At 46.2% G+C, this 14426-nt stretch overlaps 1 protein-coding gene across 3 annotated transcripts in view; it reads left to right on the top strand.

Annotated features, from left to right (window-relative positions):
- The window catches only part of mtmr3 (myotubularin related protein 3), a 54480-nt gene that overhangs the window by 6495 nt on the left and 33559 nt on the right, over positions 1 to 14426 (top strand). For all 3 annotated transcript variants that reach the window (XM_083554415.1, XM_083554416.1, XM_083554417.1), the window contains exons 3-5: positions 1650 to 1739; positions 9523 to 9639; positions 10905 to 10987. In XM_083554415.1, coding sequence (XP_083410541.1) covers positions 1650 to 1739; positions 9523 to 9639; positions 10905 to 10987 — 290 coding nt within the window. The remainder of the gene's footprint in view (positions 1 to 1649; positions 1740 to 9522; positions 9640 to 10904; positions 10988 to 14426) is intronic.

A 14426-nucleotide genomic window follows, 5' to 3' on the forward strand; every position in this document is an offset into this window, starting at 1 on the left:
ATTCTACAGCATGTATGAGGTGAGGGAAAAAATACAAAATAACATAATTGTTTTCTAGCTCAGTAATATTCAATTAAGTGTGATAGAGAAGGAAAGTTTGATGAGCACTATTTTGTTATTTAATCATTTGCGGGATACTCTTCCATGAAACCATCTTTAATATGTATTAATATTTCCATTTTAACAATGTTGCCATAACATACTTTTATGACAGCCTCAACAATTCTTAGTATCTGTTAATTTTCTCTTAGACACTTTTTTATTTTATTTCCATTTCATACCCTAGGGTTATTGGAGTTAGTTGACATAAACTTAATCTTAAGCATGAAGAAAAAAAAATAGACCAATTACATTGCCAGATTTTCTGAAATTTCAGAATTTGAGTTATGATTTATATCATGGTGCAATAAATCTGATTCATAGTGGCTCAGCCTTGCGTACATAAACAAATGTACTTTGTTTGGTTTTCTTTTTAACTTATATAAGATTTTTACATGCTCGTCATGTATCAGTTGATGCTGAGTTTTTTCCATTTTATTATTTAGTTTGGAATAGGCAGTGACCTGGACATAAAAGCATATTTACTTTATAGAAAAATGGAGTACCTTATATATAGCACATTCACTGGCTGAATGCTGCTTGATGATATGAGAACTTTATTAATGAGAACTGTCAGCATTCAGTATATTTTTGAAAGTATTTGACCACACACATTATGTAATAAAAGCTACAGAAATATGTCTGCACTGATTACTTATAACAAATGGTCATTAAATAGACGTGTCTTCTTCTTTCGGCTTCTCCCATTAGGGGTCGCCACAGCGGATCATCTGTCTCCATACCCCCCTGTACTCTACATCTGCCTCTTTCATCCACCTGCATGTCTTCCCTCACCACATCCATAAACCTCCTCCTTGGCCTTAGAGATTTTGTCTTTTTTTAAATAATTTTAATTAGCTCACATACTTTATGCTATGTGTTTATTCAACACAGATACACAAACAGATGTTGAGAAAATTGACTATGTATATGTTGGTGGTGATGTCAGTCATGATTCTACATTAGCACATTTTTCCAAGGTGCTGGTGAAGGATCTATCTGAAATGTATTATTGTAGATGGAATGAAATTGCTCAAGTTTCTTTTATTTCCAGTAGCACGACAGTATTTTCAGTTTAACGCTGTAATAAGTGTTGCTGTGCTGTTATTTAATTTTAAACTACGAAAGATACATGAACACTGCGCTTGGAGTATTAAGCCACAGTTAAGTGATCTTCCCGTGGGCTCACCACCTGCAGGAGGGACCGTAAGGGACGGTGCTGTGGGGATTGGGCAGCAGTCGAAGGCGGGGGCCTGCTTAGACTGCTGCCCCCGCAACCCGAATTACGGATAAGCGAGAGAAAATGAATGAATGAATGAATGAATAAGTGATCTTGCTTTAGGAAATAAGATTTAAAATTGTTTATTGTGGTGTGGGGGTGAACATACACATAACAGAATGGGCCAAAAAGCACCACATTTGTTTGGTGTAGAATAATGCTAGCATTTGGAAAGTTGTGTAGGACTTTTGCTGGCCATGGGGTCATCATCTTTGCCCATAGTTTTTACTGTAGGGCAATTCTGTTCTTTTGTATCCTTCTGTCTTGGCAGGAAGAGGAGGGACAGCAGAGTCTGGAGTGTGTTCAAGCCAACCAGATCTTCCCAAAAAAGCCCCCTATCCTGGAGGAGGAGGATCTACAGGTGAGACACTCCTGGAAATGAATTAGAAAATAATTGGACAAAGGCCAAATGTATTGTTATTTTGCTGTCTACAGTGGTTTGTTGAAATTCTGGTGAACAGTCCTCATCCCTTTAAGGTATCAATTGTATAAACTAGCATAATAATTCATCTAGGCATGGTTTTTAATGCTGGAACCCATATTTCTCACGAGATGTACTTTTAGGCCTTTACTGCAGCTCAAGTACCTGCTTGTTCTTGTTGTGTTTTTTTGCCTTCAGCAAGTGAAATGCTGCTTAGTTGGATTAAGGTTAGGAGACTATCTTGGCCATTTTAGGTGATTCCTCTTTTTTGCCTTAAAACATTTATTGGGTTGCTTTTAAACCATGATTAGCATCATGGGTTAGTGTTCTTCTGTTTTGTGAAGCTTCTGTGGTTTGTCTGGTGAGGTTTAAAGCAATCAGAGGTGATAATATATAGACCATTTCAACGGCCATACCTTCATGTAAGGAAGAGACTTTTTGGACCTTGGATATTTCCGGTTAGCTAATATGCACATTCAAAATACTGATGAGAAATCCGAATCCATTTACAGATTCAAATCCTTCTGAATCACTCAGTGAATGGATCCAACCCTTTAAGAGTCCCTGGAGTCAGCAGGGATTCTGCCCGCATTTGTCATGTAATTCCAGTAGAGGGCACTCACTGAATCCTTAGAATTCACTAAAGCTGTAACTCCCACTCATAAATCCCAGGCAAAATCTCACAAATACAATTCACAAGTTTCTCGGATCCGGCTGTTTCACTACACTCTACGAGTCCAACAGATCCGCTGAATCCCACGGTTCAGATGGATTACCGAGGACTTGATTTTTTAGTCTCTTTTGTTTCAGACCATACAGGCAGTTTCCTGAACAACTGTCAGCTACTTCTGCTACAGTTACTTGCTAAAAACAACATAGAATAACAAAACGGTGTAATCAACACTTTGTATTTACATATGTTGTTAGTAGCTAGATAACCAAAGGCTCAAGTGATCCGAGTAAATGAAGAGAAGGATTCATTAATAAAAAGGATTGGGTTATTTAACCCGAATGAATCCGGATTATCTCATCTCTAACTCAAAACATCGGCGGGTGACGGTTTATACACAGTGATACTGTGACACTTTATTTATTCTCGTCGATTAAAAATGTCAAAATTCTAACTAGGACCATGTTGATCGGTGGTTGTAGGCTCTCTCAGACCAGGAACAAACTTGCTGTTGGATAATTAAAGTGTTTAGATTTACGAAAAACAACACACAAAGTAACTTTTGGATTACAGCAGTGAAGACAGAAGACTGGATACTATCTACTTTTATCTAAAACAACACCACATAATGCATTTTTCGTGCACCGGTCCGGCACCGGTCCGTGGGTCAATTGGTACCGGGCCGCACAGAAAGAATACATAACTGACATTGTTTCCGTTTTATTTATGATCTGATTCTGAACGTTTTTTTATTTTGGAAAATTACTGGAGTCTATCCGCCATATCTGTCTATGACTCACTCTTGATGCATGTCAAGATGCCTCAGTCACATGTCTTACCAACATCTGCTACCTTCTTAAAGGGGCTGCTCCGGCCGCTAACACATAATACACTAATACACACGCTAAATTGAAACCCCAAGCTAGCAAAATGAACAAAAATCAACACAGTGGATTTATGTTTATTAATATATTTAGAAAATATTTTTTTTATGCTGGTCGTTATCATTTTATTTAGTTGTATTTATCCACCACACCTTAATGGCCGGTCCGTGAAAATATTGTCTGACATAAAGCCGGTCCGCAAAAAGGTTGGGGACCGCTGATATAAAGTATCAAGAATCACAGCAATATGGCTACACACTTCACCCAATCTAATGACAAACATTTCAAATCTTATGAAATAATTATGCATGGAATGAGTTATGATGGAACACAATTAAATTTGTAATGCACAAGGTGTTATACGCTACGTTCACTCTTCTTACCTGGCGTGCACGTGTTCTTGGGTTTGTTCTACCGATCAGTTTTTCACCACTGCAGTTAGGACACCGTCAAAGAGCTTAAGAGATCACAACATTCGGTTTATTGAACATCAGGAGGTGAAACATACATTATTCAGCGAGGATTAAACATTGCAGCTAATTTTTTTCTCTTCACTGTCACCCCCTGTTTTCTGTTCTCAGTTATGTTTACATCGCTGACTCCCTCTGTCTCATTCACATTAACCCCATACTTCTTGTTGCCTCCTGCCTCGCTCATTGTTCGCTTAGTAAACTAGTCTACGTCTGTGGTGAGAGCCAGGAATTGTTTAAAAAAAAATATTGAAGTAAAGAACTGATACAGAAAAATCTACTTAAGTACAGTAACAAAGTATTTGTACTTCATTACTTCCCACCTCTGTCTATAAGTTGATCTTTATCTGATTGTCAAACTCTAATTTGGTTTGCTTGCTTCTGTGGCTAACCAGTTGATTAGATCTTGTGAAATCCCCCTGAATCTACTCCGATAAAGACTCTTTTTAATGGTTTATTTTGACATTATTGTGCCTATCTCTAGGAGGATGTTCATTACAGAGCTGTTTGTCATTCACCACTGTTTTTAATGGGCTTCTTGGACTGTTTACTTACCAGTGAATTATTTCATTTTTTTTTTAAATAATCAAACAGTATATTTTATACAATACCTTTAGCATACACAAACCCAGAAGAGATGCACAGAATGTGTGGATAGTGTACATGCTGAGTTTGCATTGTGCAAAGGTTCTGGCACAACAATTGTTTTTCAGTCTAATTGGTCACCTCCCTGCTACAAGTCCAGTGTCCTGTTGCACAGGATGAAACCCAGGTCCAAAGCTTAGTTTTAAGCTTGGCAGGAATTTTTAATGCTGTAGTTCCCTTAGACATTCATCAATATGGGAAAGATGAAATACAAAACTAAATAAAAAACGTGTGTTGACTTTCATAAATAAGGCAACAATGACTAGAAAAAGTAGCTCATAGGTTAAAATACTCATATTTGCTGTTCAAGCAATAATAATCAAGTTTAAACAACAGGAGCTGTAATGAAAGTACATGGATAAGGATACACAGGTATAAAGTGTATGAAGTACACAGGTACTTCATACACAGTGAGGAGGATCATGTTTGAAGAGTTGCAGAAGAGGGTAGAATTCATGTAGTATTACTATATTATTGTTATCAAGTCAAAACCCCTTATGAGAGATACTACATCAGGGACCGTGACGTCGCCCGGTATGGCGCAGCCGGGGCCCCACCCTGGAGCCAGGCCCGGGGTTGGGGCTCGTATGCGAGCGCCTGGTGGCCGGGCCTTCCCCCACAGGGTCCGGCCGGGCTCAGCCCGAAGGAGCGACGTGGGGCCGCCTTCCAGTGGGCTCACCACCTGCAGGAGGGACCGTAAGGGGCCGGTGCTAAGAGGATCGGGCAGCAGTCGAAGGTGGAGGCCTCGACAACCCGATCCCTGGACACGGAAGCTAGCTCTAGGGACGTGGAATGTCACCTCGCTGGCGGGGAAGGAGCCTGAGATTGTGCGTGAGGTTGAGAGGTTCCGACTAGAGATAGTCGGGATCACCTCTACGCACGGCCTGGGCTCTGGAACCACACTCCTCGAGAGAGGATGGACTCTTTACAACTCTGGAGCTGCCCATGGTGAAAGGCGTCGGGCTGGTGTGGGTTTGCTTATAGCCCCCCAGCTCAGCCGCCATGTGTTGGAGTTTACCCCGGTGAACGAGAGGGTCGTTTCCCTGCGCCTACGGGTCGGGGATAGGTCTCTCACTGTCGTGTGTGCCTACGGGCCAAACGGCAGTATAGAGTACCCGGCCTTCTTGGGGTCTCTGGGAGGGGTGCTGGACAGTGCTCCGACTGGGGACTCCGTCGTTCTACTAGGAGACTTCAATGCACACGTGGGCAGCGACAGTGACACCTGGAGGGGCGTGATTGGGAGGAACGGCCCCCCTGATCTGAACCCGAGCGGTGTTCAGTTATTGGACTTCTGTGCTAGTTACAGTTTGTCCATAACGAACACCATGTTCAAGCATAAGGGTGTCCATCAGTACACGTGGCACCAGGACACCCTAGGCCGCAGGTCGATGATCGACTTTGTGGTCGTTTCATCTGACCTGCGGCCGTATGTCTTGGACACTCGGGTAAAGAGAGGGGCGGAGCTGTCAACTGATCACCACCTGGTGGTGAGTTGGATCCGATGGCGGGGGAGGAAGCTGGACAGACTCGGCAGACCCAAGCGTACTGTGAGGGTCTGCTGGGAACGTTTGGCCGAGCCTCCTGTAAGAGAGATCTTCAACTCCCACCTCCGGCGGAGCTTTGACCAGATCCCGAGGGAGGCCGGAGATATTGAGTCCGAGTGGACCATGTTCTCCACCTCCATTGTCGAAGCGGCCGCTCGGAGCTGTGGCAGTAAGGTCTCCGGTGCCTGTCGAGGCGGCAATCCCCGAACCCGGTGGTGGAAACCGGAAGTAAGGGATGCCGTCAAGCTGAAGAAGGAGTCCTACCTGGCCTGGTTGGCTTGTGGGACTCCTGAGGCAGCTGACAGGTACCGGCGGGCCAAGCGAACTGCAGCCCGGGTGGTTATCGAGGCAAAAACTCGGGCCTGGGAGGAGCTCGGTGAGGCCATGGAGAAGGACTATCGGCTGGCCTCGAAGAGATTCTGGCAAACCGTCCGGCGCCTCAGGAGGGGAAAGCAGTGCCCCACCAATGCTGTTTACAGTAGAGGTGGGGAGCTGTTGACCTCAACTGGGGATGTCGTTGGACGGTGGAAGGAATACTTCGAGGATCTCCTCAATCCCGCCGTCACGTCTTCCATTGAGGAAGCAGAGGCTGAGGGCTCAGAGGCGGACTCGTCCATCACCCAAGCTGAAGTCACCGAGGTAGTAAAGAAACTCCTCGGTGGCAGGGCACCGGGGGTGGATGAGATCCGCCCTGAGTACCTCAAGTCTCTGGATGTTGTGGGGCTGTCTTGGCTGACACGCCTCTGCAGCATCGCGTGGCGGTCGGGGACAGTGCCTCTGGAATGGCAGACCGGGGTGGTGGTCCCTCTTTTTAAGAAGAGGGACCGGAGGGTGTGTTCCAACTATAGGGGGATCACACTTCTCAGCCTACCTGGGAAAGTCTATGCCAGGGTACTGGAGAGGAGAATACGGCCGATAGTAGAACCTCGGATTCAGGAGGAACAATGTGGTTTTCGTCCAGGCCGTGGAACACTGGACCAGCTCTATACCCTCTACAGGGTGCTGGAGGGTTCATGGGAGTTTGCCCAACCAGTCCACATGTGCTTTGTGGATTTGGAAAAGGCATTCGACTGTGTCCCTCGCGGCGGCCTGTGGAGGGTGCTCCGGGAGTATGGGGTCGGGGGCCCTTTACTAAGGGCTGTCCGGTCCCTGTATGACCGAAGCAGGAGCTTGGTTCGCATTGCCGGCAGTAAGTCAGACTTGTTCCCGGTGCATGTTGGACTCCGGCAGGGCTGCCCTTTGTCACCGGTTCTGTTCATAATTTTTATGGACAGAATTTCTAGGCGCAGCCAGGGGTCGGAGGGTGTCCGGTTTGGTGACGACACGATTTCGTCTTTGCTCTTTGCAGATGATGTTGTCGTGTTGGCTTCATCAGACCAGGACCTTCAGCATGCACTGGGACGGTTTGCAGCCGAGTGTGAAGCGGCTGGGATGAGAATCAGCACCTCCAAATCCGAGGCCATGGTCCTCAGTCGGAAAAGGGTGGCTTGCCCACTTCAGGTTGGTGGGGAGTTTCTGCCGCAAGTGGAGGAGTTTAAGTATCTTGGGGTTTTGTTCACGAGTGAGGGAAGGGTGGAACGGGAGATTGACAGACGGATCGGTGCAGCTTCTGCAGTAATGCGGTCGATGTACCGGTCTGTCGTGGTGAAGAAGGAGCTGAGCCGCAAGGCGAAACTTTCGATTTACCGGTCAATCTACGTTCCTACTCTCACCTATGGTCATGAGCTCTGGGTCATGACCGAAAGGACAAGATCCCGGATACAGGCGGCCGAAATGTGCTTCCTCCGCAGGGTGGCTGGGCGATCCCTTAGAGATAGGGTGAGAAGCTTAGTCACTCGGGAGGAGCTCGGAGTAGATCCGCTGCTCCTCCACATCGAGAGGGGTCAGCTGAGGTGGCTCGGGCATCTGTTCCGGATGCCTCCTGGACGCCTTCCTGGGAAGGTGTTCCGGGCGCGTCCCACTGGGAGGAGACCCCGGGGAAGACCTAGGACACGCTGGAGAGACTATGTCTCCCGGCTGGCCTGGGAACGCCTTGGTGTCCCCCCGGAAGAGCTGGAAGAAGTGTCTAGGGAGAGGGAAGTCTGGGCATCTTTGCTTAGACTGCTGCCCCCGCGACCCGGCAATCGGATAAGCGGGAGAAGATGGATGGATGGATGGATGTTATCAAGTCTTCCAAATCTACAATTACATGCCACCTACATGCCAAATACTATTTAGAATGTGTGTCAAAAAAAAAGTCTTTAATTCTATCTAATTGCTTACCTAAAGCCTTGGTGTTTCTTGGACCCTTCTGTAACTTTGTTTGGATTTAGGTTCTGTACTTATCCATTAGGAATTATGTTAAAGTAACTGTGATTATGGGCTCCATTTTTTCTTTTCGTGACCCTGGGAACCCTGTGTAGCTCCTGGGTCATGGTTAATTGAAAACGTTCTTCCAAATCCATTCATAAATGGCTCAGGGAAATCAGGTGAAGTGAAGTCCACAAGAGAGCATCTCAAACCCTCAAAAGCAGGGAGACACATTGTTTACTGTGTTACCGCAAAGTGCCACAACATACACATGGGCACACACGAACATCACCCATCCCTTCCTTTCTCTCTCTCTCTCTCTCTCTCTTTCTCTCTCTCTCTCTCTCTCTCTCTCTCTCTCTCTCTCTCTCTCACTCACACACACACACACACACACACACACACACACACACACACACACCTCTGCTCAGCCAAATTTATTGTAAATGTCACATACCAACATGATTATGACAGAAATTGGCTCCTACAGTACTAAGACCACAGGCCAGTCATTTTCAACAATGAACATTGTGTGCACATGTGTGTCTCACACACACACACAAACTCGCAGTTCAACCAAATTCACAAACAAAAATATAATAATTTACAATAGGGTTTTTCTTTTACTATGCATGTTGCTTAGCGGGACTTCTGCCATTCCAGGTCAGAGTGCAACTGTGATTCAATAGCCGTGTTAATGTCCCATATTCTGTGTTAAACAGTGTGGCGGGAAAGTTGAACGTCTGATACCATGCGGTTTAGTTTGTCGTTTTCAGAAGACAAGATTTTAACAACGTCACTGAGGCATTTTTTAATGAACTCCCCTTCATTGTATGGCTTTTTAGCTGGTGTAATGTTCCAAACCAGTTAAAACTGTATCTGCTTTTCTGCTTGAATTTTTTTAAAGTGACCAACTTGTTCTTGTGAAGTTCAGTCCCTTTTGGAAATTCCTGGTCGTTGTTAGCATGGAGTGAGCAGAAGTGGGGCTGAAAATTTGAAACTTTGAAATGCGCTAATCACGCCTGACATAAGGCAGAATGATTTGTCATTACGTTCAACAAAAAAAATTACTTCAATTTAGAATAAATTTACTTGAATTAAATGTTTGCTTTCTTGAAATGTTCACCAAAAGATTTTTTTATTTTCTTTGCCAAAGATCCTAAAATGTAGCTGTTTTGTTTTTATTTAGTAGTTTGATGTAATGCTTTACTTTTGTTGCAGGTGCCGTTCCCAGAGCTGTTTGGAGAGTTTACACAGTACGTAGGGAGAGCAAAGGATGCAATCATTGCCATATCCAGCTATCGCCTACATGTCAAGTTCAAAGAGTCCGTAGTCAATGTAAGTGTGGTTTGGTGGCGTTTCTTAACATTCCTTAAGATAGAGAAAGATCATTCTTGGTGTAGAAATTTTGTGTAGAAAAAAAGGTCATTTTTGTGTGTTATGCTTGAGTCATTCAAAAAAGCTTTGGTATTGTAGGAATCTTACCATCAGCTTTTTTCCAGCTTTTTTTCTGACATACTTTCCATTGTTGATTGTAGTTCATTTGCTGCTCATCAGATGACTCGTGCACATCCTCTTTTCTGTTGTAAAGCTGGTACACAGCCTACCTGTGTTGTTGACATGAATAAATTCTGGAATATTTCAAATCACGCATGTAAGCTTATTGGTGTTTCGTGTTAACTTAAGTGACACAAATGAATTATTGCTACCTGTTTTTCTGAATAAACATAGTTCTTCCAAATGCTGAAAATTATGTATAAAACCACCTGAATTTAACCCACTGTAGAGGGTATTCAGTCCCCTGTTTTGCATTAGTAGGATAAATCTTTAACCTTTTAATTGAACATTTAATTGAACCCCTTTTTCCAGTGTCACGGTTCAGACAGTTTACTCTTCAAATTGTTCCATCTCGGGTTGAGACGGTTCTTGACCAATTCATTACAAAAATGCTGCTGGTAAAAGTTTATCTTTGACTCTTTGAGTCTACAAAGAGATTTTGAAAGGGATTGGGGTCATTTTTTACACCTTAGTGTTGAGAACAGTCTGACAACTAATATTCATCCAACATCTTTCCTTTGCTTAAAAAATTACATCTTATAAGACTACACAATTGCTGTGCTGAAAAGCAGTCCACCACCATCATCATCTTAGCTGATGTCTGTTGTTCCCTTTCTCTTGACAGCTAGCTTATTGCTGACTGTTGTAGACAGTAGGACCACTGGTGACTTTCATGCTATGCTACTTAATTTATTTCTAAATACAATTTATAAATGATGTGCAGGGTATATAGCATGGCAGAACTAGTCAACAAACATGGACATTAGTCATGATGGCTCTAAAACAGACCAGGAGCTGAAGTCACAGATTTTATTTCTCAGTTGGTTGATGACCTTTTGCTTAATCTGATGTTAAGCTGCTTGCTGTAGATACAATGCTTTTAATTGGTTATTTATCATTTTTCCCAGTTTGTAGATATCTCAGTAAGTTTGTCAAAGCAGTAGAAAGAAGCATTTTAGTCCTTAAACATCAACAAAATACATATAAAAAAAAAGAAAAACAAACAATAAACCCTTTACAACTCCCTCTTTCTCTCTGTCTCTTAGGTTCCTCTGCAGGTAATAGAAAGTGTGGAATGTCGGGACATGATCCAGCTCCACATCACTTGCAAGGACTGCAAGGTCATAAGGTCAGAAGACATGCATTTACAGAAAGACGCACATTTATACTTAGTTTATATATAGAAAAAAAAAAGATTCACCATAGTTGTTTTTTTTTATCTACCAAATGATTGCTATCTGCCTGATGGGTTTACAGCAACAGAATCCAAATGCAAATACTACAACTGAAATCAACTCATAGATCTTTAATTTTGTAAGTGAAATAACAGACACACCTGGCCATGGAACTACTGAGCAGCCAATTGTCAAATTATTTGAGTCTCTTAAAATAGTAATATTCTTATGCACTTCATTTCATATGGATTGACCCTCAAATTACATCTGCACTCACATACACAATATATATATATATATATATATATATATATATATATATATATATATATATATATATATATATATATATATATATATATATATATATATCCATCCATCCATCCATCCATCCATCTTCTCACGCTTATCCGAGGCCGGGTCGCGGGGGCAGCAGTCTAAGCAAAGATGCCCAGACTTCCCTCTCCCTAGCCACTTCTTCCAGCTCTTCCGGGGGGACACCAAGGCGTTCCCAGGCCAGCCGGGAGACATAGTCTCTCCAGCGTGTCCTAGGTCTTTCCCGGGGTCTCCTCCCAGTGGGACGCGCCCGGAACACCTTCCAAGGAAGGCGTCCAGGAGGCATCCGGAACAGATGCCCGAGCCACCTCAGCTGACCCCTCCCGATGTGGAGGAGCAGCGGATCTACTCTAAGCTCCTCCCGAGTGACCGAGCTTCTCACCCTATCTCTAAGGAATCGCCCAGCCACCCTGCGGAGAAAGCTCATTTCGGCCGCCTGTATCCGGGATCTTGTCCTTTCGGTCATGACCCAGAGCTCATGACCATAGGTGAAAGTAGGAATGTAGATTGACCGGTAAATCGAGAGTTTCGCCTTGCGGCTCAGCTCTTTCTTCACCACAACAGACCGGTACATCGACCGCATTACTGCAGAAGCTGCACCGATCCGTCTGTCAATCTCCCGTTCCACCCTTCCCTCACTCGTGAACAAAACCCCAAGATACTTAAACTCCTCCACTTGCGGCAGGAACTCCCCACCAACCTGAAGTGGGCAAGCCACCCTTTTCCGACTGAGGACCATGGCCTCGGATTTGGAGGTGCTGATTCTCATCCCAGCCACTTCACACTCGGCTGCAAACCGTCCCAGTGCATGCTGAAGGTCCTGGTCTGATGAAGCCAACACGACAACATCATCTGCAAAGAGCAGAGAGGAAATCGTGTCGTCACCAAACCGGACACCCTCCGGCCCCTGGCTGCGCCTAGAAATTCTGTCCATAAAAATTATGAACAGAACCGGTGACAAAGGGCAGCCCTGCCGGAGTCCAACATGCACCGGGAACAAGTCTGACTTTCTGCCGGCAATGCGGACAGCCCTTAGTAAAGGGCCCCTGACCCCATACTCCCGGAGCACCCTCCACAGGCCGCCGCGAGGGACACAGTCGAATGCCTTTTCCAAATCCACAAAACACATGTGGACTGGTTGGGCAAACTCCCATGAACCCTCCAGCACCCTGTAGAGGGTATAGAGCTCGTCCAGTGTTCCACGGCCTGGACGAAAACCACACTGTTCCTCCTGAATCCGAGGTTCTACTATCGGCCGTATTCTCCTCTCCAGTACCCTGGCATAGACTTTCCCAGGTAGGCTGAGAAGTGTGATCCCCCTATAGTTGGAACACACCCTCCGGTCCCTCTTCTTAAAAAGAGGGACCACCACCCCGGTCTGCCATTCCAGAGGCACTGTCCCCGACCGCCACGCGATGCTGCAGAGGCGTGTCAGCCAAGACAGCCCCACAACATCCAGAGACTTGAGGTACTCAGGGCGGATCTCATCCACCCCCGGTGCCTTGCCACCGAGGAGTTTCTTTACTACCTCGGTGACTTCAGCTTGGGTGATGGACGAGTCCACCTCTGAGCCCTCAGCCTCTGCTTCCTCAATGGAAGACGTGACGGCGGGATTGAGGAGATCCTCAAAGTATTCCTTCCACCGTCCAACGACATCCCCAGTTGAGGTCAACAGCTCCCCACCTCTACTGTAAACAGCATTGGTAGGGCACTGCTTCCCTCTCCTAAAGCGCCGGACGGTTTGCCAGAATCTCTTTGAGGCCAGCCGATAGTCCTTCTCCATGGCCTCACCGAACTCCTCCCAGGCCCGAGTTTTTGCCTCGACAACCACCTGGGCTGCAGTTCGCTTGGCCTGCCGGTACCCGTCAGCTGCCTCAGGAGTCCCACAAGCCAACCAGGCCCGATAGGACTCCTTCTTCAGCTTGACGGCATCCCTTACTTCCGGTTTCCACCACCGGGTTCGGGGACTGCCGCCTCGACAGGCACCGGAGACCTCACGGCCACAGCTCTGAGCGGCCGCTTCGACAATGGAGGTGGAGAACATGGTCCACTCGGACTCAATATCTTCGGCCTCCCTCGGGATCCGGTTAAAGCTCTGCCGGAGGTGGGAGTTGAAGATTTCTCTGACAGGAGACTCGGCCAAACATTCCCAGCAGACCCTCACAATACGCTTGGGTCTGCCGAGTCTGTCCAGCTTTCTCCCCCGCCATCGGATTCAACTCACCACCAGGTGGTGATCAGTTGACAGCTCCGCCCCTCTCTTTACCCGAGTGTCCAAGACATACGGCCGCAGGTCAGATGAAACGACCACAAAGTTGATCATCGACCTACGGCCTAGGGTGTCCTGGTGCCACGTGCACTGATGGACACCCTTATGCTTGAACATGGTGTTCGTTATGGACAAACTGTAACTTGCACAGAAGTCCAATAACTGAACACCGCTCGGGTTCAGATCAGGGGGGCCGTTCCTCCCAATCACGCCCCTCCAGGTGTCACTGTCGCTGCCCACATGAGCATTGAAGTCTCCTAGTAGAACGACGGAGTCCCCAGTCGGAGCACTATCCAGCACCCCTCCCAGAGACCCCTCCCAGAGACCCCAAGAAGGCCGGGTACTCTATACTGCCGTTTGGCCAGTAGGCACACACGACAGTGAGAGACCTATCCCCGACCCGTAGGCGCAGGGAAACGACCCTCTCATTCACCGGGGTAAACTCCAACACATGGCGGCTGAGCTGGGGGGCTATAAGCAAACCCACACCAGGCCGACGCCTTTCACCATGGGCAACTCCAGAGTGGTGGAGAATCCATCCTCTCTCGAGGAGTGTGGTTCCAGAGCCCAGGCCGTGCGTAAAGGTGATCCCGACTATCTGTAGTCGGAACCTCTCAACCTCACGCACAATCTCAGGCTCCTTCCCCGCCAGCGAGGTGACATTCCACGTCCCTAGAGCTAGCTTCCGTGTCCAGGGATCGGGTTGTCGAGGCCCCCACCTTCGACTAATGCCCGATCCTCTCAGCACCGGCCCCTTACGGTCCCTCCTGCAGGTGGTGAGCCCACTG

Source organism: Silurus aristotelis, assembly GCF_946808225.1.
Source record: "Silurus aristotelis genome assembly, chromosome: 11".
NCBI classification, from domain to species: Eukaryota; Metazoa; Chordata; class Actinopteri; order Siluriformes; family Siluridae; genus Silurus; species Silurus aristotelis.